Source organism: Lampetra fluviatilis, chromosome 43 (genome assembly GCF_964198595.1).
Source record: "Lampetra fluviatilis chromosome 43, kcLamFluv1.1, whole genome shotgun sequence".
Taxonomy (NCBI): Eukaryota; Metazoa; Chordata; class Hyperoartia; order Petromyzontiformes; family Petromyzontidae; genus Lampetra; species Lampetra fluviatilis.
In genome coordinates, this window is record NC_136317.1 from 8,579,975 (window position 1) to 8,604,182 (window position 24,208).

Genomic DNA, 24,208 nt, shown 5'->3' on the forward strand with positions numbered 1-24,208 from the left:
GGGTGACCAACACCCACTTAGCTACTCGGGTGACTAACACCCACTGAGCTACTCGGGTGACCAACACCCACTTAGCTACTCGGGCGACTAACACCCACTGAGCTACTCGGGTGACCAACACCCACTTAGCTACTCGGGTGACTAACACCCACTGAGCTACTCGGGACACACCCTGCCGGGGTGTCCGTCTCGACTATGGGTCCCACAGTCCCGACCCACATGGGCGTCGGACCACGGGTCCCACAGTCTCGCCTCCGAGCCACACAGGGCCCCGGTCCCTACAAGGACAGCGGGACTAGGGGTCTCGGGGCACTACGTCTTCAACTCCGTCTTCGATCTTCAACTGGTTAACAACCACGAGTGCTCTCGCGCGTCACCCTTTATACCCCACCTGCGGACGTCGCTGAGAGCACCCATCCTATTTGACCAATCACTGGGCGCTGGCTACGATCCTGTTTTCCCACCTCTCAGCGCGCCTCACCACCCACGCCGCGCCGCCCCGTCATCTGTCACTCCCGGCGCGCGCGTCCACACCACGCCCACAACGCGTGCCCAACCCTGCACCCCGTGCCGCCCCGTGATCCATCACTGTCACTGTCGGCGCACGTCAACACCACCACTACATCACCCCCTACCACATAGCTCGCAGCCGACCCGGCTGCTATAAAAATATACAACACCCCCTCCCCCCTGTGTGCCCCGTAACACAACAACAAGAACAACAACCAACGTAACAACACAACACAACGCGAACACTGCCATCCGTAACCATCAACCAATGCCACTACAACAACAGAACAATATGTACAATCCGGCGAGTGACAATACCAAATGTGTATGCAGCGTCCCATTCTTTCCGAGCGTCCCTAGAACGGGACATTACCCCGGCAGAGGGGGAACACTGGGCGAGCTCATGGTTGAAAAATGTCTTCATGAAAAGTGTTGTGCCCTAGCCCGAGTCCGCCTTGCCGGTCCGTCGTACGGCACCAGACGCGGTTGACCGTCCGGTGGTGCCGGCAGTTCAGGAAGACATGGGCCAGGCATCGGGGATCCGCGCGTGCCGCGGGGTTCCGGTTCCCGACGGTCAGCAGCCGTCAGGTCCGAGACACCTGGGGGTGGGTCAGGTGGAGACACGTGAGGATCAGCCTGCGACACATCCCTCCCCGAGTCGACGGTCACATCACACGCCCGGTCGTTACGGCACAGAACGGGGTCACACGGTGCCGCATAGGGTTTCAGTCGGGAGGGGTGGACGTACCAACGGCGTTTTCCCCATTTAATCTGTATACTCTGGGGTCGTGCAACCCGCACAATTTCCACCGGTCCCCTCCAAGGTCTCAACAATTTGGGGGACGTAGCCAACGGTGCATGTGGACAATGCAGCCAGGCCTTATCGCCTGGTTTCCAATCGTGCGTATGCACCCTCCGTCCATGCAATCTCTCGTTCGCGATTTGCCGAGACCGCGAATTCAATCTCGCCGCCTCCCGCGCTTCAGCCAATTTGGCGATATTAAATTTGATGTGGTCTGCCAATTTAGATTTTGCACGTGGCTGGGAAATCCCCAGTTGGACGTCCATGGCCGGATCGGCCTCCCGCCCATACATAAGAAAAAATGGGGAAAATCCTGTCGCCGCATGAGGGGCCATTCGATAGGCCGCGAGTACCCCCGGCACCTGTAAGTCCCAATCAACCTGATCGTCGCAGACCTGTTGGCACAGCATAGACGTAATCGTCCTGTTCAGACGTTCAACCATCCCGTCAGTCTGCGGGTGGTACGGGGAAGTACGCACTTTCTTTGTACCCAACAGGTCGCACACCTCGCGCAACAAAACGCTCGAAAAATTCTTCCCTTGATCCGTCAGCAAGCGTTCGGGGGCGCCCTTGTCCAAAACATAACCTTGGACAAAGGCGTCCGCCACTGCTGCAGCCGACTGGTTGGCGAGTGGCCATGCCATGGGCCATCGGGTGAAGTACTCTACGCCAACCAGCAGGAACCTATTTCCCCTCGGTGTAGCAGGAAAGGGCCCCAAGATGTCTAACGCAACCAATTCGTTTGTGCGCGAAACTTGAATGGATTGCAGCGGAGGATTAGCCGCCAATGGTGGCGGTTTTCTTTGGGCGCACCCTACGCATCCCTTAAGAATGTCCGCCACGTCGTTACCCATCCCCGGCCAATAATAGTCTCGCTGGATTAGGGCGAGCGTTTTGTGAAAACCCAGATGAATGAGTCGTTCATGAGCAGCCAGAACGACCCTACCCCGCATAGCAAAAGGCACAACGAGCACGTGACGCCGGGACATGTTGTCCCACTTCATCAAGAGGCCCTGTCTGCACACCCAGGAACCGACCCGCGCATCCCCTACCTCGGGAGCGTCAACTTTCCGACGTAGCGTGAGTAGGGAGCTGTCGGACATTTGGAGACGGCCCCACTCGATGAGGGGCAACGATAACAGTGAGTCCCTCCCCGTGGGAGCGTCGACACCCGCGGTGTCAGTGGCGGCGAGCGCAACTCCCGCGGGGTCGGTGACCGGGGGTTTACACCACGCCGATCCCAGCAAACATGCGCAGTCCGTGCGCGGTGGCAACCGCGACAAGGCGTCCGCATTTGAGTGTCGCAATCCCTTGCGGTAAATCGTCATGAATTGGTAGTCCTGAAGGACCTCCAACCATCGGGACAATTGGCCGGATGGCTGCGCCACCCGCATAGCGTATTGGAGAGCCGCATGGTCCGTACGAACCGTAAAATGACGGCCGTAAAGATACGGCCTGAATTGCTGTGTAAAAAACACAATCGCTAACAATTCACGACGAGTCACGCAATAGCGTTGTTCGGCGGGGGAAAGAACTCTACTACCGTAGGCGACCACCCGTTCAACCCCCCCGACCACCTGTGAGAGCACTCCCCCGATACCCGTGTTGCTGGCATCCGTGTCAAGCAAAAACGGTTGCGTGAAATCGGGGTAACACAAGGGGGGAGCCTGCACCAAGGCGTCACGAAGGGAGCAGAACGCAGCCTCCTCTTCCGGCCCCCAGTGAAACCGCACACCCTTAGCCGTCAAAGCGTGCAGGGGCCTGGCTATGGTGGCAAACTGCTTGACAAAACGACGGTAATAGGAGGCGAATCCAATAAAGCTGCGAACCTCCGTGACCGAGGTTGGCGTTGGCCATGAGCTGACGCAGTGCGTCTTAGCAGGGTCTGTCGAGATCCCTGAACAACTCACGATATGGCCCAAATACCTGACCGATTCCCAAAGCAGAAAACATTTAGCCGGTTTAAATTTAAGCTTAGCGGAACGCATCCTGAGGAACACCGCTCTCAGTCGCTGGAGGTGCTCCTCAAAAGTCCGGCTGAAAACGATGATATCGTCGAGGTAAATCAAACAGGTGTCCCATTGGAGGCCCGACAAAACCAATTCCATGAGCCTCTGGAACGTGGCGGGAGCGGAATGTAAGCCCATGGGCAAACGGTTGAATTCAAATAGGCCACCAGGTGTCCGGAAAGCGGTTTTAGGTTTAGATTCGTTATCGAGGGGCAATTGCCAAAATCCGGAAAGCAGATCGAGTGTGGAAAAAAACTGTGCTCCCGCCAAGGCATCCAGCGACTCATCCATCCTGGGGAGCGGATACGCATCCGCCATCGAGATTTTGTTTAAGCGGCGGAAATCGACACAGAACCGCAAAGACCCGTCCTGTTTTTTAACTAGGACAATAGGAGCACCCCACGGACTAGAAGAGGGCGAAATGATGTCGGCCGCCAACATGTCATTAACCGCCGACTGCACATGCTCCTTCTCGGCTGGGCTGAGCCGGATGGGATTCTGTCGAATAGGGGCCGCGTCCCCCGTAGCTATGTGGTGGCGCAACAGGTCTGTGCAGCCGATATCGTACTTATGTCTGCTGAACACGTCAGCAAACTCGAGTAGCAAACCCCTCAATGCTCCCAATTGCACCTTGGACAAGTTAGCAGACCCGGCACACAACGAGTCCAACCACTCTGTCCCCTCATCACTTGGAGGATGCGACTCGACACTGAAATCGGCGTGAGCAACGAGCTGTTCCTCAACGGGTAGCGGCGCGGCGTGAGCCAGCACCGTTCCCTGCGTAATTATGGCCGGCCGCGACCCCGTATTCAGGACCATTACGAACGGCTCACTGTCCCCTCTCACCATGGTTTGAGCTACCGCCAAGTCGAGGCCACTTTTGGCCCTGTTAGACGGCCCCAACAGTACTCCCTGTGCCCCCGCATCCACCCCGAGTGGTTTCCTCAACCGAAGGGGTACCAACATTTGCGATCCCGGGGGCACCCGTACAGTCTGAGTTGCCAGCGCCTGCACCGTCGCACAAACCGTGCGTATTTTGGTAGGGCTCGTCAAGAACGCAACCCGCCGTCCCGACGGAAGCTCAATGCAGGCCTGATCTATGAGAATTTTGATGGGCATTTTGGACAAAAAGTCCGTACCTAGCAAACAAGGAACGGCCAGCGATGATGATACAAAAATAGGGCCCGCCAATTTGATGTCACCAATGCAAATAGTCGCCCGAATCTGGCCGATGATCCCCAGGGATCCCCCATTCGCCGCATAAAATGGCACGTCCACAGGCAGAAGGGGTCGACTTTGGACGGGAAGAATGTTATAAATAAGGTCCGAAATGATAGTGGCCGACGCACCCGTGTCCACAAGCACCCGGACCTCAACCCCGTCAATAAACCCCGTTACCACGGACGACCCGGCCGACGCAGCCACTATCCTGTGGGCCAATTCGGACCATTCGACTGCTTTCGGGCCGTGTACGGACCCCCCTCGCCGAAGTGAACCCCCGGCACCCAGACGCGGACCCCCCACCGCCAAGCGGCGACCCGAACGTGCCGCGTATGTGGACCGAGCGTGTGAGGTGCCGCGACTTGCCGGGTTTAGTTGGGATGACTTGTGGGCCTGGTCGTCGTCCCGACGTGGTCCCGTGGCGCGCTGACGCGGAGCCCGGCACCCGGCTGCGACGTGACCCCGAAGGCCGCAGTTGTAGCAGACGACGAGGGACGTCGTAGGTTTCGGTTGCTCCAGCTTGCGGGATGAACGTGTGGGTGAACGACCTCCCGTTCTCCACTCCCCCGGACGCGATACAGCGAAGGTCTGCTCCCGATCCGCAGCTGGCTGAGGCTCGGCGATCATGGCGGCCGGTGCCGCGTTCCCCGCCAATTTGCAGACGACCGTCGGCTTGCGCTTGAGGACCTCGTACGCGTGAATACTCGTGGCGATCGCCAGGGAGCAGATATCCATTTCGTCCGCCACATTGATGGGGACTCCCAACTCGTGGGCCAACGCCAGCAGCTGCTCCGTCACCATGGCGTCCTTCCCCTCCTTGTCCATGCGGGGAAAAGCTGCGTCCGCCAGGGCGAGCAGCGCCGTGCGATAGGCGAGCGTTGTTTCTCCAACCACCTTCCGCCGATCGTAGAATTGGTGGCGGCAGGTCGAGGGCGGGCCGAACACCTTAGCCATTAGGTGTAGTGCGGCCTGGAGCGTTGAGCGAGACGACCTTGGGGCAGATGTGAAGGCTGCAAGCGCGTCGTCGTCGAGCATCGCTGGCAGAGCGCGCAGGGCAGTGGTGTCGGACCACCCCGACATTTCTTGATGTGCGAGGAACCTTCGGTGGAAGGCTCCCCAGTCGCCTCCGTCTGCCTTGAACGCCGACAGCGCGGGCAATCGTTGCTGGAGGACTCGGTCGTCGTCGGAACGATTTTCCCGCGCGCCACTGTGGTTGTAGAAAATGTCGGCTCTGTCAGCAGTCGCACCCTGGAGAGCTCCGGTGCGCGCCGATGACGCGGGCCGCGCTGAGTGGAGATCTCCGGCCACGTGGTGTCCCCGCTTCCCGCCAAACAATGGCGGTCCCTCAAAAACGGCGCCAACTTCAAAACTTTTGGCGCGAAGCGCCTTCTGGTGGGAACCCTCCAGCCGCGCCGCCTCCTCCAACCCCGCAGCCGTCCCTCCGCCCGCTGGAACGGAGATCTCCGCCAAAACTGCAGCGGCGGCGAGCAGCAACTCCGCCAGGCGGGAGTGTGCGTCCTGTAGGCTGGTGTCGGAGGCGAGCGGAGCGTCGGCCATCGCCGCGAAGTGCTGCATCGGCGGCAACTCCTCGTCCTCTCCTCCCGAGGTTGGTGTCTCCGGTACGCCGTCGTCTTCCCGATCTCGCTCGTGGGTACGGGTAGTCTTCCTAGTATCCATTCTTCTTGAAGACAGGTTTACTTCTGACGCCAGTTGTAATGTAGTAACTCGGCGGGAGACGACTTCACGGGTAGCACACTCTTTGTTTCACCAACTTCGTTTCACAGGTGACTAACACCCACTGTAGTATCTCGGGTGACTAACACCCACTTGGTTACTCGGGTGACTAACACCCACTTGGTTACTCGGGTGACTAACACCCACGTAGTTACTCGGGTGACCAACACCCACTCAGCTACTTGGGTGACTAACACCCACTGAGCTGCCCGGGTGACCAACACCCACTTAGCTACTCGGGTGACTAACACCCACTGAGCTACTCGGGTGACCAACACCCACTTAGCTACTCGGGCGACTAACACCCACTGAGCTACTCGGGTGACCAACACCCACTTAGCTACTCGGGTGACTAACACCCACTGAGCTACTCGGGACACACCCTGCCGGGGTGTCCGTCTCGACTATGGGTCCCACAGTCCCGACCCACATGGGCGTCGGACCACGGGTCCCACAGTCTCGCCTCCGAGCCACACAGGGCCCCGGTCCCTACAAGGACAGCGGGACTAGGGGTCTCGGGGCACTACGTCTTCAACTCCGTCTTCGATCTTCAACTGGTTAACAACCACGAGTGCTCTCGCGCGTCACCCTTTATACCCCACCTGCGGACGTCGCTGAGAGCACCCATCCTATTTGACCAATCACTGGGCGCTGGCTACGATCCTGTTTTCCCACCTCTCTGCGCGCCTCACCACCCACGCCGCGCCGCCCCGTGATCCATCACTGTCACTGTCGGCGCACGTCAACACCACCACTACATATGCAATAACCACCCCACACGTGATATCCGTGTTCTCCCCAGAACCTTGTCAGGACACGGTACTAAACGCATTTGAGAGGTTTGTCAGCGGTGGGCAGTGCAGCGAACGCCATTGTTGTACTGTACCTCTATGCCCCAACGTCTATGCTCCAGGCCTTCAGCAATCAACACGGACTTGTTCAAATATATGTACACACATCACTTGCACCATTTATAAAAATAGACACAAATCCCCAGGGTAGCCTTTAAACCACAGCTGTGATCAGTGCTGTTTGTGACTACCGATGAAGGCCGTTACGGTACATGAGGGGGGAGGTGGCCAGCACCACGCCCGACCGCCTTTGTCTCCTCAGTGCTGTTTACATAGAGCACGAGGAACTAATGTAAGTCTGAGTCGACCTAGGGGATGCCCACGACCTGTTCACACTAGCCTGCCACCATCACACACTAGCCCACACCATCACACCAACCCACACCATCACACACACACCAACCCAGAACCATCACACACACACACCAACCCACACTATCACACGCATCAGCCCACACCGTCACTCGTTTGTTGCGAACTGTGACCATGCCCGCAGACGAGAGGCGGAGAGACGAGGAGACTGAGGGGAGGGAACGAGAGGCGAGGGGTAGGAAGCGGGAGGAATGAGAGACGAGGGGAATGAGAGGAGGTGCCGCGGGAGACGGAATGAATGGAGATGAGAGTGGTGGAGATGACGAGGAGACATTCGGGGCGAGGAGGAGAGAGATAATCGTCATAGAAGAGAGATGAGCAGAGACGAGGCGAGATGAAGGGTGCGTAGGGACGATGCGAGATGACAGAGGAGGCAAGAAGATCGCGATTGGGGGATGCCGCCGAGGGAGAGGAGAGAGCGCGGCTGGATGAGAGGACACGGAACGCGAGACCGGCAGTGAGGAAGACGAGAGGAGGTGTGGGAATATGAAATACGATGACGAGGTGTGAGGGGGGGGGTTTGATGAGGGGACGACGAGGGGGTGTTGAGGGAGCCTCACCAGGATTTGGCCGTAGAGCGCCGCCTCCCTGCTGGGCAGAGCCGCGGCCTCCGCGTCCATGGCCGTCGCCTCGCGCCACAGAAAATCCTACGGCGCGTGCGCGTGCACACTGCGTGTGTGTGTACACGCGCGTGCACACTGCGTGTGTGTGTGTGTACACGCGTGTGTGCACCTTGTGTGCGTGTACACGCGTGTGTGCGTGTGTACACTGCGTGTGTGCGTGTGTACACTGCGTGTGTGCGTGTATACTCGTGTGTGCACGCACTCTGTACACGCGCGTGTGTACGTGTTTTGTGTACGTGCACGCACTGTGTGTACACACTGTATGGGTACACGCGCGTGTGTACGTACATGCGTGTGTGTGTGTGCGTACACTGTGTCCTCCTGCCAGACGCCAGTGGGCGTTCGACACTTCACGTGGCCTTAACGTGCACATGGCCTGGCACAAACGCTGTGGTGACGTAACCGCCACTTCGTGGTGAATGGCAGCGGTTGTTTTTGCACTGCGTGTGGGGAGCGATAGTGTAGCGGTTAGCGTGCTGTGTGTGTGTGTAGGGAGCGGTGGTGTAGTGGTTAGTGTGCTGTGTGTGTGTGTAGGGAGCGGTGGTGTAGTGGTTAGTGTGCTGTGTGTGTGTAGGGAGCGGTGGTGTAGCGGTTAGTGTGCTGTGTGTGTGTGTAGGGAGCGGTGGTGTAGCGGTTAGCGTGCTGTGTGTGTGTGTAGGGAGCGGTGGTGTAGTGGTTAGTGTGCTGTGTGTGTGTGTAGGGAGCGGTGGTGTAGTGGTTAGTGTGCTGCGCTACCAACCCGGTGACCCGAGTTCGATTCCCGATCACGGCCAACACCAATGACGATTATCTGAACTGGTCATGGGCCTTCCCTAGGTCGACTCAGCCTCAAATGTGTACCCAGTGTGGTGTGTTAGCATCGACACTGGGGAGACAAAGGCGGCCGGGCGTGGTGCTAGCCACCCACCCCCTTCTTGTGCAGTACAGGCCTTCATATGTGTTCTCTCACAGCACTTGCCCCAACAGTCTGTTAAAAGGCTATCGCAGGTGGGGGGGGGGCTATTTGTGTTAACGTAGGTGTGTACACACGTGTTTAAGAAGGCGTAAACATGTGTTTACGAAGGTGTACACACGTGTGTGTACACTGTTGGATGCCGCAAAGCAAACGTCAGCAGGCAGAGTCATCTCGACCAAGTCCAGAAGAGCTGCTGGTGGCGAGCCGACGAAGCCTCCTCGCTCCATTGCTACACGCTGATGACACGATGTAACAGTTTTTGTTCCTGGGTAGTAAGTGTTACAGCCACTCATCTATGGAGATTATTCACACTGTGCGAGCTTAAAGCAAATATGAGACAACAAGGGTGATAATACATTCATCACTGTATTGAATGCACGGCGAGTCGGAGAAATGAGAGCTGAGCATTTCGGAGTATTGGAAAGCAGACATCTTAAACAACCAATTGGAGAGTTTGCCATAGATAAAGCTCTGCGAAACTAATCAATGAAGAATCAAGGTCATGCTCATAATGAAGCATTGCTTCAATACTTCAGAGCTCTTAAGACCCCTATGTACACAATACCAGCACAAGATCAATTAGTGGATGCCGCAAGAAATGTTGAAAATTTAACACGTAGGCTTTCGCGACCAACATTCATAATCAACGTTTTTGGGTTTAGATCGCGTTATTTATAAATATGTCGTAACCCTCCACCACCCGACACGGCCAATCAGTAAAAAAGTGTCACGTTGACAAAAGACAAATAGTTCACTGCTTTAGCCCACCGGTGTGTTGAAGCGTAAAACCACAACATTTTCAATTTGAGTACGACGTTTCGCTGGTAATTGCATCCAGCATCATCGGGAGATGGTTTTACGCTTCAACACACCGGTGGGCTAAAGCAGTGAACTATTTGTCTTTTGTCAACGTGACACTTTTTTACTGATTGGCTGTGTCGGGTGGTGAAGGATTACGACACATTTATAAATAATGCGATCTAAACCCAAAAACGTTGATTATGAATGTTGAAAATATCGAAATAAACAATCATTCCAAAGGACATCAATAAGACTAGAGGCTTGCCACGTGAATTGCTAATATTTATAGGAGCCAAAGTCATGTTAAGATCCAACATTGATGTATCGAAAGGATTTGTAAATGGGGCTGTTGGATATATCCTAAAAATCACTTGCCCTATTCCTAGTTGTGCACAATTGCACAAAAGAAAAATACCTGAAATAGTTGCAATAGACTTTGGCAAGGACGACGCAAACCAAATTAAGCCGAAATAAGTTCAGTTCCCTGCTATTCGTGGCTATGGTACAGCTGAACGAAGAATGCTGCGACTAATTATATCATGGCCATCGACACTACACAAAATGCAAGGATGTACAGTGGATCATGCAGTTGTGTACTTGGGATCAAAACTCTTCGAAGCAGGTCACGCATATGTTACCTAAAGTTGTGTTCGCTCGCTGGATGGACATTCAAATGAAGATTTGGACAACCTAAAACTAACCATGCTATAATGAAGCGTTACCAAAAATTGATAACGTAAAAAATCATCAATCAAGTTAAGAAACTCGATTTGTGTCTCACCATCTTATATACACAAATATGGTTGAGTACGTTGCAAACAACATCAAGGCAATGTATCCAGTTAAGAACAGTGCTCTCGGATCGCACTATAAAAGGTAAGGTCCACAAAAGAAGTAGACTTAGTCTTAGATTGAGTCTATTTTTTGCAAGTATTTCAAAAAAGTATCAAACAATATTCCTTGTGAAAAATCATTGTTAAAATTAAGACAAAAATTTTAAAAATACTTGCACTCATAAGTTAAAAATAACTTTTTTTCAGCCGTCACCAGCTGATCAGAATAGTATTTTACATTTGTAGCTAAAAATAAAACCATGGGGTGCTTCTTTAATATCACTATAATCCTAATCGATGACCAAAAATAGCTAAATATAATTATCAACACATGGTAGTCAATATCATGACAAAATACTATTAGATTTCCAATTATATAGCAGGGTTATCTCTTTTATTTATTTATTTAAAGCTTTCGTGACTGCAGGGATTCATATTCTTGGTTCTTTCGGTAAAGTCACGTAGAAGGGAAATAATAAAATAATATAAATATAAAACAATACAAATTCTCACGACGTTTAGACTGCAACACAAGCAATCATCACACCTGATCACACCTGATGATGATTGCTTGTGTTGCAGTCGAAACGTGAGAATTTTTATTGTTTTATATTTGTATTATTTTATTTTTCCCTTCTACGTGACTTTACCGAAAGAACCAAGAATATAGGGTTATCTCTATTTGCTCTTACCAATCTCATTATGGCACTTTGTTGGTTTAGATGCTTTTGTGTTAGTAGCACGTTTGGAATCATCTAAACTATTCCATGCTAAAATTGTAATATTTAGCTTTTGAGGAGTTGGAACTAAGTATAATATGAAATGGCTTGTAGCGTTCCTTTGTAAACTAAAGGCTCACAATATGAAGGGAGTGGTATCTGATATCACTAGAAAAAGGTAAGGTGTAAGGTCCTAAGCAATGTAGAATATGCCTTATATGGAATTTCACTTATAAATAATAAAAATCCTAGTCTTAAATTATAATACAAAGTTCACCATTCATCTGCAAATCTCGACGAGCAAATTTTACTTACCAAAAGTAAAAACTTTACAACATCAGTAATACGTATTTGAAGCAATTGAAACGCACATGTCGACTTGATTATGATAGGAACATTAACAAATCATAAGCAATAGCTAAATAATTACAATTACAAATACTTGACAAATACCTTCAGCATAATTTGAACCAAATCTACGCTTTTATTATATTATCGGATAAAGCAAACATCGATTGCATTATCTATATATAGTAATTACATGTACATGTAATTTATGTACTTGTCTTCCCTTCGACTAATATGCTCTGTTCATAATCAACGTTTTTGGGTTTAGATCGCGTTATTTATAAATGTGTCGTAACCCTCCACCACCCGACACGGCCAATCTGTAAAAAAGTGTCACGTTGACAAAAGACAAATAGTTCACTGCTTTAGCCCACCGGTCATGTTGAAGCGTGAAACCATAACATTTACAATTTTTTAGTACCGAAAGCCTACGTGTTAAACTAATATACTCTGACTGATCATAGAAGTTGCCATAGGAAGTTCAGAAAACAATGGGTTTAGGTCAGTGGTTCTTAACCTGGGTTCGATCGAACCCCAGGGGTTCGGTGAGTCAGTCTCAGGGGTTCGGTGGAGGTTAAGACACACACCCGACTCATATGATTCGTGATGACACGTCCGGCTTGGCCATCATTGGCTGCAAGTGATCACGTTATATCGCTTGGCCTATCTGTGCTGCAGGGAATTTGGTGCGCTCGGTAGTCGACTTGTGACTGTCGTGATGGTACGTCGCGTGATTTCTTTCTTAATATTTTAATCCCTTCATACTAACTATGTTGAGCAAAACAAGAAAGTGGTCGGACGAATATGTACAATATGGATTCACATGTATAACGGAACGTGATTGGAGTCAGCGTCCTAACTGCATGATTTGCAATGCCAAGTTGAGCAATTCTAGTCTAGCACCGGCAAAACTAAGGGAACACTTCCTTAAGCTGCATGGAGATGGGGAATACAAGAACACAACGCTCGCTGAATTCAAGGTGAAGAGAGCCAGATTCGATGAAAAGGCTACTCTGCCTGTTCTCGGCTTTGTACCCATCAACAAACCGATCCTCACAGCATCGTACGAAGTTGCTTACCTGATCGCAAAGCAGGGCAAACCACACACCATTGGTGAAACACTCATAAAACCAGCTGTGTTGAAGATGGCGAATATCATGCTGGGAAAAGCGGCTGAAGTTAAGTTATCCCAAATTCATCTTTTAAATGACACCATCAGCGACAGAATAGAGGACATGAGCAAAGACATCTTGGCTCAAGTAGTTGCAGATCTGCTTTCAAGCCCGGCAAAATTCAGCCTGCAACTCGACGAGACCACAGACGTTTCCAATCTAAGCCAGCTTGCTGTATTCGTGCGCTATGTGAAAGACGACGTGATAAAGGAAGATTTTTTTTATTTTGTAAGCCTCTTACAACAACAACTTAGGCAGCCGATGTGAAGAAACTTGTGGATGACTTCTTCAAAGACAACAATCTTTCGTGGGATATGGTTTCTACAGTTTGTTCGGACGGAGCTCCAGTCATGCTGGGAAGAAAGTCTGGTTTTGGTGCGCTAGTGAAAGCCGATGCACCACACATCATTGTTACGTATTGTATTCTGCACAGGCATGCGTTGGCAACCAAAACCTTGCCTCCAAAACTGACAGAAGTATTAAAAATTGTAGTGGAATGCGTGAACTATGTGCGAAATAGTGCTCTGAGGCACCGCATCTTCAGTGAGCTGTGTAAAGAAATGGGCTCTGAATTCGAGGTACTTCTGTACCATTCTAACGTTCGGTGATTATCCCGGGGACAGGTGCTGAATCGTGTTTTTGCCATGCGTGTGGAATTAGCCCTGTTTTTGCAATAGCACCAACATTGTCATGCATATTGCTTCAAAAATTCTGAGTTCATTCTCATTTTAGCGTACATGGCTGATATCTTCGCAGCTCTCAATCATCTCAATCATCAGATGCAGGGCGGTGGAGTCAACATCATTGAAGCGGAAGAAAACCTGACGGCTTTTCAAAAAAAGCTACCATTATGGAAACGATGAACAGAGAACGATAACTTCGCAAACTTTCCCCTGCTGGACGACTATGTAAGTAAGATCGAAGATGTATCTGGAATCGGAAACATTTCTGTACCCGCGGAACTGAAGCAAGCAATTGCCATGCACTTAGATGAGCTTGCAAAGTCTCTCGACGGATACTTCCCTACAAGAGAGTCATATCCAGCATGGGTGAGACAGCCGTTCACGTTTAGTGTTGAGACAGCAGATGTCAATGATGAATACCTCGACGAAATCATTGAAATTCAGCAGAGCCAGGTTCAACAGCAACTCTTCAGAACAACAACGCTCTCAACGTTTTGGTGTCAACAAATGGTAACGTACCCTGTTATTGCTAAGAAAGCCCTAGAGATTTCCATACCGTTTGTTACAACATATCTTTGCGAGCAATCCTTTTCGAGGATGCTGGACATAAAAACAAAGAAAAGGAACAGACTTTGTTGCGAAAATGACATGAGAGTGGCACTTGCCAGGGTGAAGCCGCGCATTTCTGAACTGGTCTCTGAAAGGCAACAGCAGAAGTCACACTGATTTGCAGTAAGTATTCATTATTATTTTTTTGTGTGAAAATCATGTTTGCTGGTTTTGTTCTTTGAACACAGTGATGTTGATGCACAGTTCATTTTGTGCACCAGTAAAACACATACCTATGTTTTGAATTTGAAAAATCATTTTATTTTCCAATTAAGAAGGGTTCGGTGAATGCACATGAAACTGGTGGGGTTCAGTACCTCCAACAAGGTTAAGAACCACTGGTTTAGGTACACTTTTGATCACTTTGCAGTCAACTGTTCTTAAAAAAGCAGTTCAAGACGGATACGAGTAGAAAGAGCTACCTCATACGGAAATAATAATTATACTCAAAACACTTGTAAATGTTCTACACTTCATCGCAAAGTTAAATGACATCATTATCAACATTTTTCCTTCTACTAAAAATTATTTCCATACATACATTCTATCATGCAAATACACCTTTATCAAACTCTAAAATTATAAAGCAACTCATTATGCATACAAAAATGCAAGGAGCACCCCACGGTTTTATTTTGAGTTACAAATGTAAAATAATATTCTAATCAGCTGGTGACGGCTGAAAAAAGTTATTTTTTTACTTTTGAGTGCACTTTAAAATAAAACCGTTGTTTAAAAAAAAATGTTTAAAGGAGTTTATTTATGCTTCTTATACTCGAGCATTGGGGTGAGACGGAGGCATCTGCTCAAAAGTTTGGCTCCTGATTTGTGAAGCCATTGAATCTCGCGGCTCTTGTCTTCCCCTGAACGCAATACTCGTGTTTTGTAGGGTCCCTACTCCGTTAAACCGTATGGATTGCACACTACTGTGTACATCCTGAGATCCGAGTGGTAGGGTATCAGTTGTCTAGTCCTGGGCCTTCCTTAGGTCGACTCGGCCGCAAATGCGGACGTGGTGTGGTTGTAAACTTCACCACTTAGCAGATAAGTGACCGGGCATAGTGCAGGCCACCCACCCAGTGTGGTGTGCTGGCCTTGAAGAGATTATCGGTAGAAAGGCTGTACGGGTGATCTAGCTTCATCATTGTGTAATGAATGTACGTGTGTTCATTGAAAGACTCGTGATGCCTTCGTCTGCCGCCGCCATAGAGGATCTGATCGCTGTGATGGACATCTTCGTGCGCGAATTCTGCGCCAACTGTGAAGGAGGCGCGGGGAGCGTCTCCATGAGGAAGCACGCGCTGCAGAATCTGCTCGTGAAGCACATACGGCCCTACCTGGTGGTGGGTTTCCTGTGGGCTCCGCTCGGCGGCTACACTACGCACGCGTTTCTCGAGCCGTGAGCGTCACTGACCGTCTCTCCTCGCGCAGCCGGTCGGTTTGGAGACCGGGACCTGGATCCGCGAAGGTTCTAGGCGGCGCTTGGGTCCGTGGCTCTGGGTCCGTGGCTCTGGGTCCGTGGCTCTGGGTCCGTGGCTCTGGGTCCGTGGCTCTGGGTCCGTGGCTCTGGGTCCGTGGCTCTGGGTCCGTGGCTCTGGGTCCGTGGCTCTGGGTCCGTGGCTCTGGGTCCGTGGCTCTGGGTCCGTGGCTCTGGGTCCGTGGCTCTGGGTCCGTGGCTCTGGGTCCGTGGATCGAACGACTGAGCGCGCGTACCCACTGCTAGGGGTTGATTGCGATTGGGCTTTTGATGGCCACCATAGCATCTTCATTCTTGTTGATGCAGTCTGAGCAGAGTGATTGGTGCGTTGCCTGTAACAGAAACTGTTCCAGCTATCACGACGCCTGCGACCTGGATGAAATGCGCAAGATGATGGGGGATCTTCACGAGAACCAAGGCGGCAGCGTGGACTTCCAACCGCTCATGGCCGCATGGACGAGGAACCTCGTGGTCGGCCATGCCCCGTTCCAGGAGCACGTGATCCCCACCAGGGGGCCCTGTGGCTTGTCCATTTCTGCTGACGAACCGAAATAAATCCCTTAAAATTAGATGAATAATAAAAACGCTGGCAAGCTGGTCCTGGTCTTGGTGAATCATGCGTGTGAAGTTGGGAACCAGCGACCTGTGGTTGGCTCTTGTGATGCAAATTGGGTTACTGGCAATGGCGGTGGGCTTCATGGATCGCTGGGTTTGCTTGGCCCAAAAGGAGCAACGAGCGTGGCACTATCCTCACAGATGTTAGGAGAATCGGGCTTTGTTCTGTTTAAAAACAGGTTCGTGATATGTGGAACTTGACACCCAATTATTAGCTCCCCGAGAACTGGTACATCTATGGAATATATTTAATACTGGTAGGAACCTCCTGGTTACACCAGCCCACAGGGGATTATTGTGTCCGTCGTGCAGGGAGGGGCTGGGTGGGGAGGGTGGGGAGAGGCTGGGTTGGGAGGGGCTGGGTGGCGAGGTTGGGGTGGGGAGGATGGGGAGGGGCTGGGTGGGGAGGGTGGGGGGTGGGAGGGAGGGGTGGGGCTGGGTGGGGAGAGGCTGGTCATCCCGTGGTGCCCTTATAAAACTCAACGTTTAACCTACTCACGCCGGCTTGTGCCCGCCCTCACAGTTGGGCATATTTGCGGAATACACCACGCCGCCGTTGACCCTGGCCATTGACCGAGCAACCCAACGTTCCTACCAGCTCCCTCCACAGGAATGGGCTTCTTCTATAGAAATAGGGGTAACACTTCCTTTTCTGTTTGTGGCGCATAGGCAGAGCTTGGAAAGAAAATAACGGAATAATAAAGCGGTCAACCTCACACCTGATGAGTGAACACGTTCCTTCGGAGTGGGCAGGTAGGAACTTGGTTGGACAGCGCATTCGTGCGATCCGTGTCACGTGGCGCAAGCTGCGTGGAGTGGCGCGTCACGTGGTGCTGAGCCCGCCCGAAATACAAATCGAGGGCGTGGCTATGCACGACAGACAGACAAATAATCCCTGGTGGGCAGTGTGGAACCTGGTGTTCCTACCTGTTTTATGAAGGTTTTATACTGACATGCCCGTTCAAGTTAAAAATCTAGTTCTTGAAGAGACCAACTATGACGTAACCTTGTCCCGGCCCTTGCAGACTATGAGAAAGCCTTTGACTCCGTGAAATTAAAGCCATGCTCTAATCTCAGATGGCAAGGGGCTATGTCGACGTGCAGAAAGAGGCTCCATTGATATTTGAAGGGATTCACCCTTTAACCAAAAGGTATTCACCGGGCATTATAATGTTTCTCAAAACTTTGGTAGAAACAAAGGCATAGGGGGGTGACCACCACTAGTAGTTAGTGATACAATCTAACGTGCGGTGGGATTTGATGTGAAAACGCGAGAATCGGGAGTGGAAGCTCCCAAAGCTGGGTAAACGAGCTAAAAAAAAAGTCATGCACAAGGTCGCAATGCACCTGGAGAGCTCCGCTGGAGGCACACAGCTGGGAAACATCACAGAAGGTTGACGGAACTCGGCTAGTTATTGAAAGCGGAGCGAGGTCACTCGTGAAATAGAGGTGGTTAAATGAACGTGGAGTTTATTTGAAAACTGAATTTGGTAAAACAAAGCAATGTGGCAGTGTAAATGAGTCCTGCATAAAACGAAAAATCGTACCAGCAGCGTCGAATTTAACATGTAGGCTTTCGCAACCAATATTATTCATAATAAAGGTTTTTAGGTTAGATCGTGTAAGTATAAATGCGTCGTAGCCCTCTACCACTCCACACAACCAATTTGCAAGGGATTTGTCACGTAAACAAAACGCCAATTAGTTATTATTTCAGCCAACCGGTGTTTTGCAGAGTAAATCCACAACGTTTACAATCTGAGTGCGCCGTTTTGCTGGTAATTACATCCAACATCATCGGGCGATTTGAAAGAATAGTGAAGCAATCACCTGCTTCCGGTCTTAAATAGAGCAGGACAACGTCACCACTGAACCCAATCAGGTGCAGAGACCAGAGGCGGAGCAGGGGGGGGGGGTATTGTAAGTATATAATAGATTACTAAACAGTTAATTAGTATGTTTCCTCTATAAAGAATTGTAATCGTAAGATGAATTACTTAATAATACGCTTCTAGGCCGCTTGTACTACGCGATCTAACCCAAAAACCCTTTTTACGAGCGTCTGTAATGCACGCGGGGTTCTCATTGCTATGTTCGTGATGAATGGTGATAATAACACCGAAGGACAAATGGGTTGGATATTGCGGATCTAGCGTGTGAATTGGCATTCGTTTCCCGACGAATGATTCAGACATTTTGCTGCGGAAAGCAGAGGCCGCACTCGGTTGCGATATTCCCCGCAACACCGGTGGCTCCACTGCTCGGAGCGCTGCTCCATTTCCACTCGAAGTGCAGCCGCAAAGCGCCAATCCCAGTGCGGTGTCAATGAGAGGGGCTATCGAGTGCGAGATCTGTATTCCTATTGAAGGGGCATGACGCAACAACTGAAACGGTCCTGCCTCATCCCATTCACAAACACTGACTTACCACAGTGAAGTATGGTCAAACAGCACCGCACGAATCAAAACGTTAGAAAAGTGAAATGTATTTTGTTTAACCAGGTGAGATGAAAACTCCAAGAGACCAGGATAAAGTCTCATTTGCAAGTGACCTAGATCACCGAAATGACAGGAAAAATGATTAAACTATAGAATAAAACAAATAGCAATCTGTACAAAAACAATTGCGTCACGAGTAATCCAAAATATGCCACTAAAATAAATGTTGAATGAGTTATTTGTTGCCTAAATCGGCTCAAGTAGATGATACATTTAAAAGTGATCGTAACTCGTCCCGGCAAAAGAACGGTGAGTGGCATCTTCACGACAATGGTGAAATTCACAGAGAAAGACAAACTCAGCCAACCTCATCATCATCATTACCCCGCACGCCCGAAGGATTCGGCTTAATGAGTGGATGCACTGGATTGGTTTGATTCGTACACGGAGACTCGATGAGTCATATGACATCAATACAACAGGCCAATATAATTATTATTAACGTCAACAGCACACCTGTATACAATGATGAGTGACGTCACCAGCAGAGGTGAGGATTTAACCGCCCCCCCCCGCCCCCGAGTCCGTGGTTGCTCATCATCGTCTTTGTTGTTGCGCCTTTCCATCGCGGTGAGTTTCGTCTTTTGGCATCTTGAATGCGGTGGGGCCTCGTGGAGACGGCATCCCTGGATTTCTCGCTGTGAATCTTCTCTGCGCTGCTTATACTCGAGCGTTGGGGCGAGATGAAAGCTACTTAATCTCGCGGCTGTTGTCTCCTTGAAAGCAATACTCGTGTCCTGTGTAGTGTTGCTGCGCAAAGCTAACCCGTGTGGCGTGTATACGCGTGTGTAATGATGAAAGCGGTAGTGTAGTGGTTAGCGCACTGGTATCATGAACCTGGCGAATCGCGTTGGATACCCACTTGGAACCAACACCCGCAAAGTATTGAACAGTCCTGGGCCTTCTCTTGGTCGACTGCCGCCAAATAAAGATGTGGTGTGGTTTTAAACCAATATGACCGGGTGTAGTGATGGCTAGGGCTGAACGATTTGGGGAAAATATATAATTGGGGACTTTGACGGATATTGCGATTTGACTTGCGATAAAACTTTTTTTTAAGTCGATCTTAAGTTCAATATCCACTGTGTAAAATAGATTTAAAACATGTAGTTGAGCATTGCCACACGATGCCATCAAAACATGAACTGCTCCTATATATTCTAATGCAAGGATGAGAACTTGAAAGATGAATTGCTTCCAACATGTATTTGTTAGATTCCAAAGAACACAGGCTGAGATGTTACTATCCTTTGTGCAAGCACTTCCAAGAGTTCATGAACAGTGAGCCTGGTGAAATTTGGGGAGCGCATCGTCAGTAGTGAACCTTTGGTTCCTAGGGTGTTTCGGCCTTTCATACTATACACCCTCCCCAAAGGCGGCCAGCGACAGGGTGATCAATCCTACGCTTGCGTCCCATTCCCAATTAGTCATAGGAGTTGCCTTGGTGTTGATAGCCAGCATCCCATGGGACTATGCATGGCAGGGGTGTCCTCCTCCCTGAGTCAAGCATTGTTGACTGCATACCTCCTGGCCCCCTCACTTTGGGGCCCAGCTGGGGTCTTTCCTTTTCATCCAGAGCCACTGACTGCTGCCTTCTGCCGCCTCCGATACAGCTCTGATTGCCGAACGCTGGCTCTGGCCCTGAATTCCCAGGTCTCTAAGCAGTCTGGTTGTAGATGTTGCCACAAAACCTCTGCAGCCCACCTCCACTGGTCGGACATCTGTGTTCCAGCCATGATGCCGTGCTTCGGCAGCTAGATCGGCATAGCGCAGATGTTTTCGCTCATAAGCCTCATTTACTGAGTCCTCCCAGGGTACTGTGAGCTCAATGATGAAGACCTTCTTGAGCGAACGGGACCAGAGCACCATGTCAGGTCTTAGGGTGGTGGTTGCGATCTCCGGAGGAAACACAAGTTTTGCCGGCCAATGTCAGCTTGCATTTTTCAGTTGCGGGCCAAGCGCAGCTGGTCTCGCTCTATTGGTGTAGAGCCGCTCTTCGGTGGTTTAGCCCCTTCGCGGACAAAGGTCGTCCGTCAGGGGTGTGATGCTGCTGGGGGTGGTAGGGAGTTGGTGGCAGCTCGCTTGTCCTCCAGGGCGGACGCAAGGTTTTTAAGGACTTGGTTGTGACGCCAAGTGTAGCGTACTTGGGTGAGGCTTGTTTTACACCCTGTGAGAATGTGCCTGAGGTTGGCTGGCATGGAACAGAGGGCACAGTCTGGATCTTCACCATACCATTGGTGAAGATTAACTGGTGTTGGAAGGACGTCATATGTTGCTCTGATGGAAAAGCTCAACCGCCTCGCTTCCATGGGCCACAGATCCTTCCAGCTGATCTTCCTTTTCTCCACACTGTCCCATCGAGTCCACTGTCCCTGTTTGGCAAGAGAGACTGCCTTGGCCCACCTTGCAGCCTCCTCCTGATGGCGTACTTCCTGCACTACCATCTTCCGCCGCTCTGGTGCAGTGGCTTTACTCCAAGCAGCATGGCTAGTTAGCCCAAGGCCTCCTCTCCCTTGCTGAACATGACCCACAATGTCAGCATGTCTGAGGGCTGCTGTTGCTTCCTGGACTGCTTTTCCTGGCCTCCATTTAAAATGTTTCAATTGAAATAGAACAATTGTTAAGATAAATAAAGTTATAATACTAAATAAAACGATTCCAATAAAGTAATAGGACTTTTCAAATTGCAGCCTTTGCGATTTCTTAATAGCATTGTTTCAAATTGCGATTTCGATATGATATCGCTTAATCGTTCAGCCCGAGTGCCGACTACCCACCTCATGTTTTGCTGGCATTAATAGGTGCTCGCTAACAGCACTTGTCCCAACAGTCTAAGGCAAAACTTGTATTGTTCTTTCCCCCAGTCAAAGAATCTTGTGATTGTCTTCGTCTGCCACCGCCATGGAGGATCTGAGCGCTGTGATGGACATCTTCGTGCGCGAGTTCTGCGCCAACTGTGAAGGAGGCGCGGGGAGTGTCTGCATGAGGAAGCACGCGCTGCAGAATCTGCTCGTGAAGCACATGCGGCCCTACCTGGCGGTGGGTTTCCTGGGGGCTCCGCGCGGCGGCGGCACTGCGCACGCGTTACTCGAGCCGTGCGCGTCACTGTGATCGCATTTCCTCGCGCAGTCACTCTGCTCGGAGACGCGCGCACTGCGGGAACCCCCGCGGCCTGGAGCCTCGACGGCTCCTGGTCCGTGGCTCGGACAACTGAGCGCGTGTAGCCTCTGCTAGGGGTTGGTTGCGACTGCTGATGGTCACCATAGCATGTTAATTGCTGTTGATGCAGCATTGAGCAGAGGGATCGGTTCATTGCCTGTAACAAATTGTTCCCGCCGTCACGACTGCAGGGTGCTTGCGACCCGGATGAAGTGCGCAACATTATGGGGGATCTTCACGAGAACCAAGGCGCCAGCGTGGACTTCCAAGCGTTCATGGCCACGTGGACGCGGATCCTCGTGGCCGGCCATGCCCCGTTCCAGGAGCGCGTGTTCCTCACCAAGGGGCCCTGTGGCCGGCCCATTTTTGCTGATAAACCGAAATAAATATCTTTAAAATGAGATAAATAATAAAATTGGTGGCAAACTGGTGCTGGTCTTGGTGAATTGTGCGTGTGAAGTTGGGAATCAGCGAGCTGTGGTTGGCTCTTCTCATGATGCAAATTGGGTTACTGGCGATGTCGGTGGGCTTCATGGATCGAGGTTTTCTTGGCCCAAAAGAAGCAACTAACGTGGCACTGTCTTCACATGTTAGAGGAGTTGGGCTTTGTACTGTTTAAAAACAGGTCCGTGATGAGTGGCATTGGCACCAGATTATTAGCTCCCCGAGAACAGGTACGTCCATGCAAAATATTTCATTCAAAAAAAAAATTAGGAGGTCCATAATAGGTTGCATTTGACACCCAGTTATTAGCGCCCCGAGAACGGGTACTTCCCTGGAATATATTTCATTCCATAAAAATCAAGTTCCAGGAAAGGCTAATTATGAAGTAACCTTGTCCTATGAAAAAGCCTTTGACTCCGTGTAAGTTAAATATATCCTCAAACCTCATGGCAATGGGGGCTATGCTGACGATGTGCAGATAAAGACTCCATTGATATTTGAGGGGAATGGCACTTTAGCCAAAGTTATTCACCGGGCATTAAAACTCGTTTTCCAAGCTTTGGTGGAAACAAAGGTATAGAGCGGAGTGGCCACCTCCAAGAGTTGGTGATCCAATCTAGCGTGCGATGGGAATTGATATGAAAACGTAACTCAGGAGTGACCCCCTCCCCTAAAAAGCTGAGCTTGTGGCAAACGAACTGAAAAACAATCTTGACTTAAAGCTTTAGTGACTGCAGGAATTTATCTTTTTGGGCCTTTAGGTAAAGTCCCGTAGATAGGTTCGAATAACAAATAACTACGAGGTTTCGATCGCAACAAGCAATCGTCATTAGGATAAAAAAGTGGGAAAGCTGCTGAGGCAGGCTGTTTTTAAAGGTTTGAAATGGGTGTAGCCCAAGGTTCATGAAGTGGGTGGGGCTAGTGATGATAAAGTGAGATATTTGCATGTAAGGTCCGAGAGCTACCTCCACGAAGGTAGCCATTGTATTAGGAGATTAATTGGCATGCCAATGTAAAATCTCAGAGCCCCGCCACATCGAGGACACGAGCGACGGTTGCTGAGTTTGTGTGAGATATTTAACCTGTTAATGTAAAACCAGAGTCGAAAATAATTACTAACATCGGAAGGGTGGAAACGGCACAGCCAGTTATGACTTAAACTGGTTAATAACGTCCTTCCAATGATTGCTCAGTTTGTACCCATCTCGGTTGAAATTGTGTCTGTCTCAATACATGGATGGCTTCATGAACGAATCCTTGTTGATAGACAGTGGGCTTGCAAAATAACTTCATCTTAGAGAAATTAATTTCGTGTGAGCCCACCGCATTAAAACAATGATCAGCCACGGCCGAGGTATTGGTCCTACCGTGTTTCAGATCTGCCTTATGTTCACAAACACGGTCCAAGACATGTCGCTTAGTTTCTCCAATGTAACTACTGCCGCAGACATAGCTTAGTTTGTAGATGCCGGGGTATTGCATATCAGGGATCACATCCTTCACAGAGGGGATCAGATCACTAATTGTATGTACTGTGTTAAATCGAACCTGGATCTTGTGTTTGCTCATGATTTTGGAAATATTTTTAGTGACCCCTGCTATGTATGGCAAGGTGATGGTTTTGACTGGGTCCTCAGATGTTTTTTTTCCCAACGGTTGGCGTGATAGCTTTACAGATTGTGTGGTCTGAATATCCATTCCTCTTGAGAGCTTGGTGTACATGTTCCAGTTCACTGGCTAGGTGATGACGGTCGGAAATACATCGAGCTCTAT

At 50.3% G+C, this 24,208-nt stretch overlaps 3 protein-coding genes and 1 long non-coding RNA gene across 6 annotated transcripts in view; 3 read left to right on the forward strand and 1 right to left on the reverse strand.

The window, feature by feature from the left end:
- LOC144947104 (N-alpha-acetyltransferase 15, NatA auxiliary subunit-like) overlaps positions 1 to 8,166 on the reverse strand; it is a 57,953-nt gene extending 49,787 nt beyond the window's left edge. For all 3 annotated transcript variants that reach the window (XM_078876308.1, XM_078876309.1, XM_078876306.1), the window contains exon 1: positions 8,060 to 8,166. In XM_078876308.1, the coding sequence (XP_078732434.1) occupies positions 8,060 to 8,119 (60 nt within the window). In that variant the 5' untranslated portion in view covers positions 8,120 to 8,166. The remainder of the gene's footprint in view (positions 1 to 8,059) is intronic.
- On the forward strand, positions 6,576 to 16,316 carry LOC144947105 (uncharacterized). Its single transcript, XR_013639975.1, has 2 exons — positions 6,576 to 8,003; positions 16,061 to 16,316. It is a non-coding gene; the product is annotated as an uncharacterized LOC144947105 (long non-coding RNA).
- On the forward strand, positions 13,913 to 16,030 carry LOC144946905 (uncharacterized). The gene is made up of 4 exons (XM_078875972.1): positions 13,913 to 14,365; positions 15,452 to 15,585; positions 15,674 to 15,896; positions 16,026 to 16,030. Exons 2-4 carry the CDS (start codon positions 15,469 to 15,471, stop codon positions 16,028 to 16,030), a joined length of 345 nt encoding a protein of 114 aa, XP_078732098.1. The 5' UTR covers positions 13,913 to 14,365; positions 15,452 to 15,468.
- Positions 16,317 to 19,358: 3,042 nt separating the features above from the next.
- Positions 19,359 to 22,377, forward strand: LOC144946954 (uncharacterized). The gene is made up of 3 exons (XM_078876023.1): positions 19,359 to 19,402; positions 21,697 to 21,871; positions 22,183 to 22,377. The coding sequence occupies exons 2-3, from the start codon at positions 21,734 to 21,736 to the stop codon at positions 22,375 to 22,377; spliced, it is 333 nt and encodes a 110-aa protein (XP_078732149.1). The 5' UTR covers positions 19,359 to 19,402; positions 21,697 to 21,733.
- The last annotated feature ends 1,831 nt before the right edge of the window (positions 22,378 to 24,208 follow it).

What these genes read in the sequence shown, in the direction of transcription:
- LOC144946954 (XM_078876023.1), top strand. Translation starts at nt 21,734, where the DNA reads ATGGAGGATCTGAGCGCTGTGATGGACATCTTCGTGCGCGAGTTCTGC. An exon ending in ACATGCGGCCCTACCTGGCG is followed by an intron (nt 21,872 to 22,182) that starts GTGGGTTTCCTG and finishes TCACGACTGCAG; the next exon opens with GGTGCTTGCGACCCGGATGA.
- LOC144946905 (XM_078875972.1), top strand. Translation starts at nt 15,469, where the DNA reads ATGGACATCTTCGTGCGCGAATTCTGCGCCAACTGTGAAGGAGGCGCG. An exon ending in ACATACGGCCCTACCTGGTG is followed by an intron (nt 15,586 to 15,673) that starts GTGGGTTTCCTG and finishes CTCCTCGCGCAG; the next exon opens with CCGGTCGGTTTGGAGACCGG.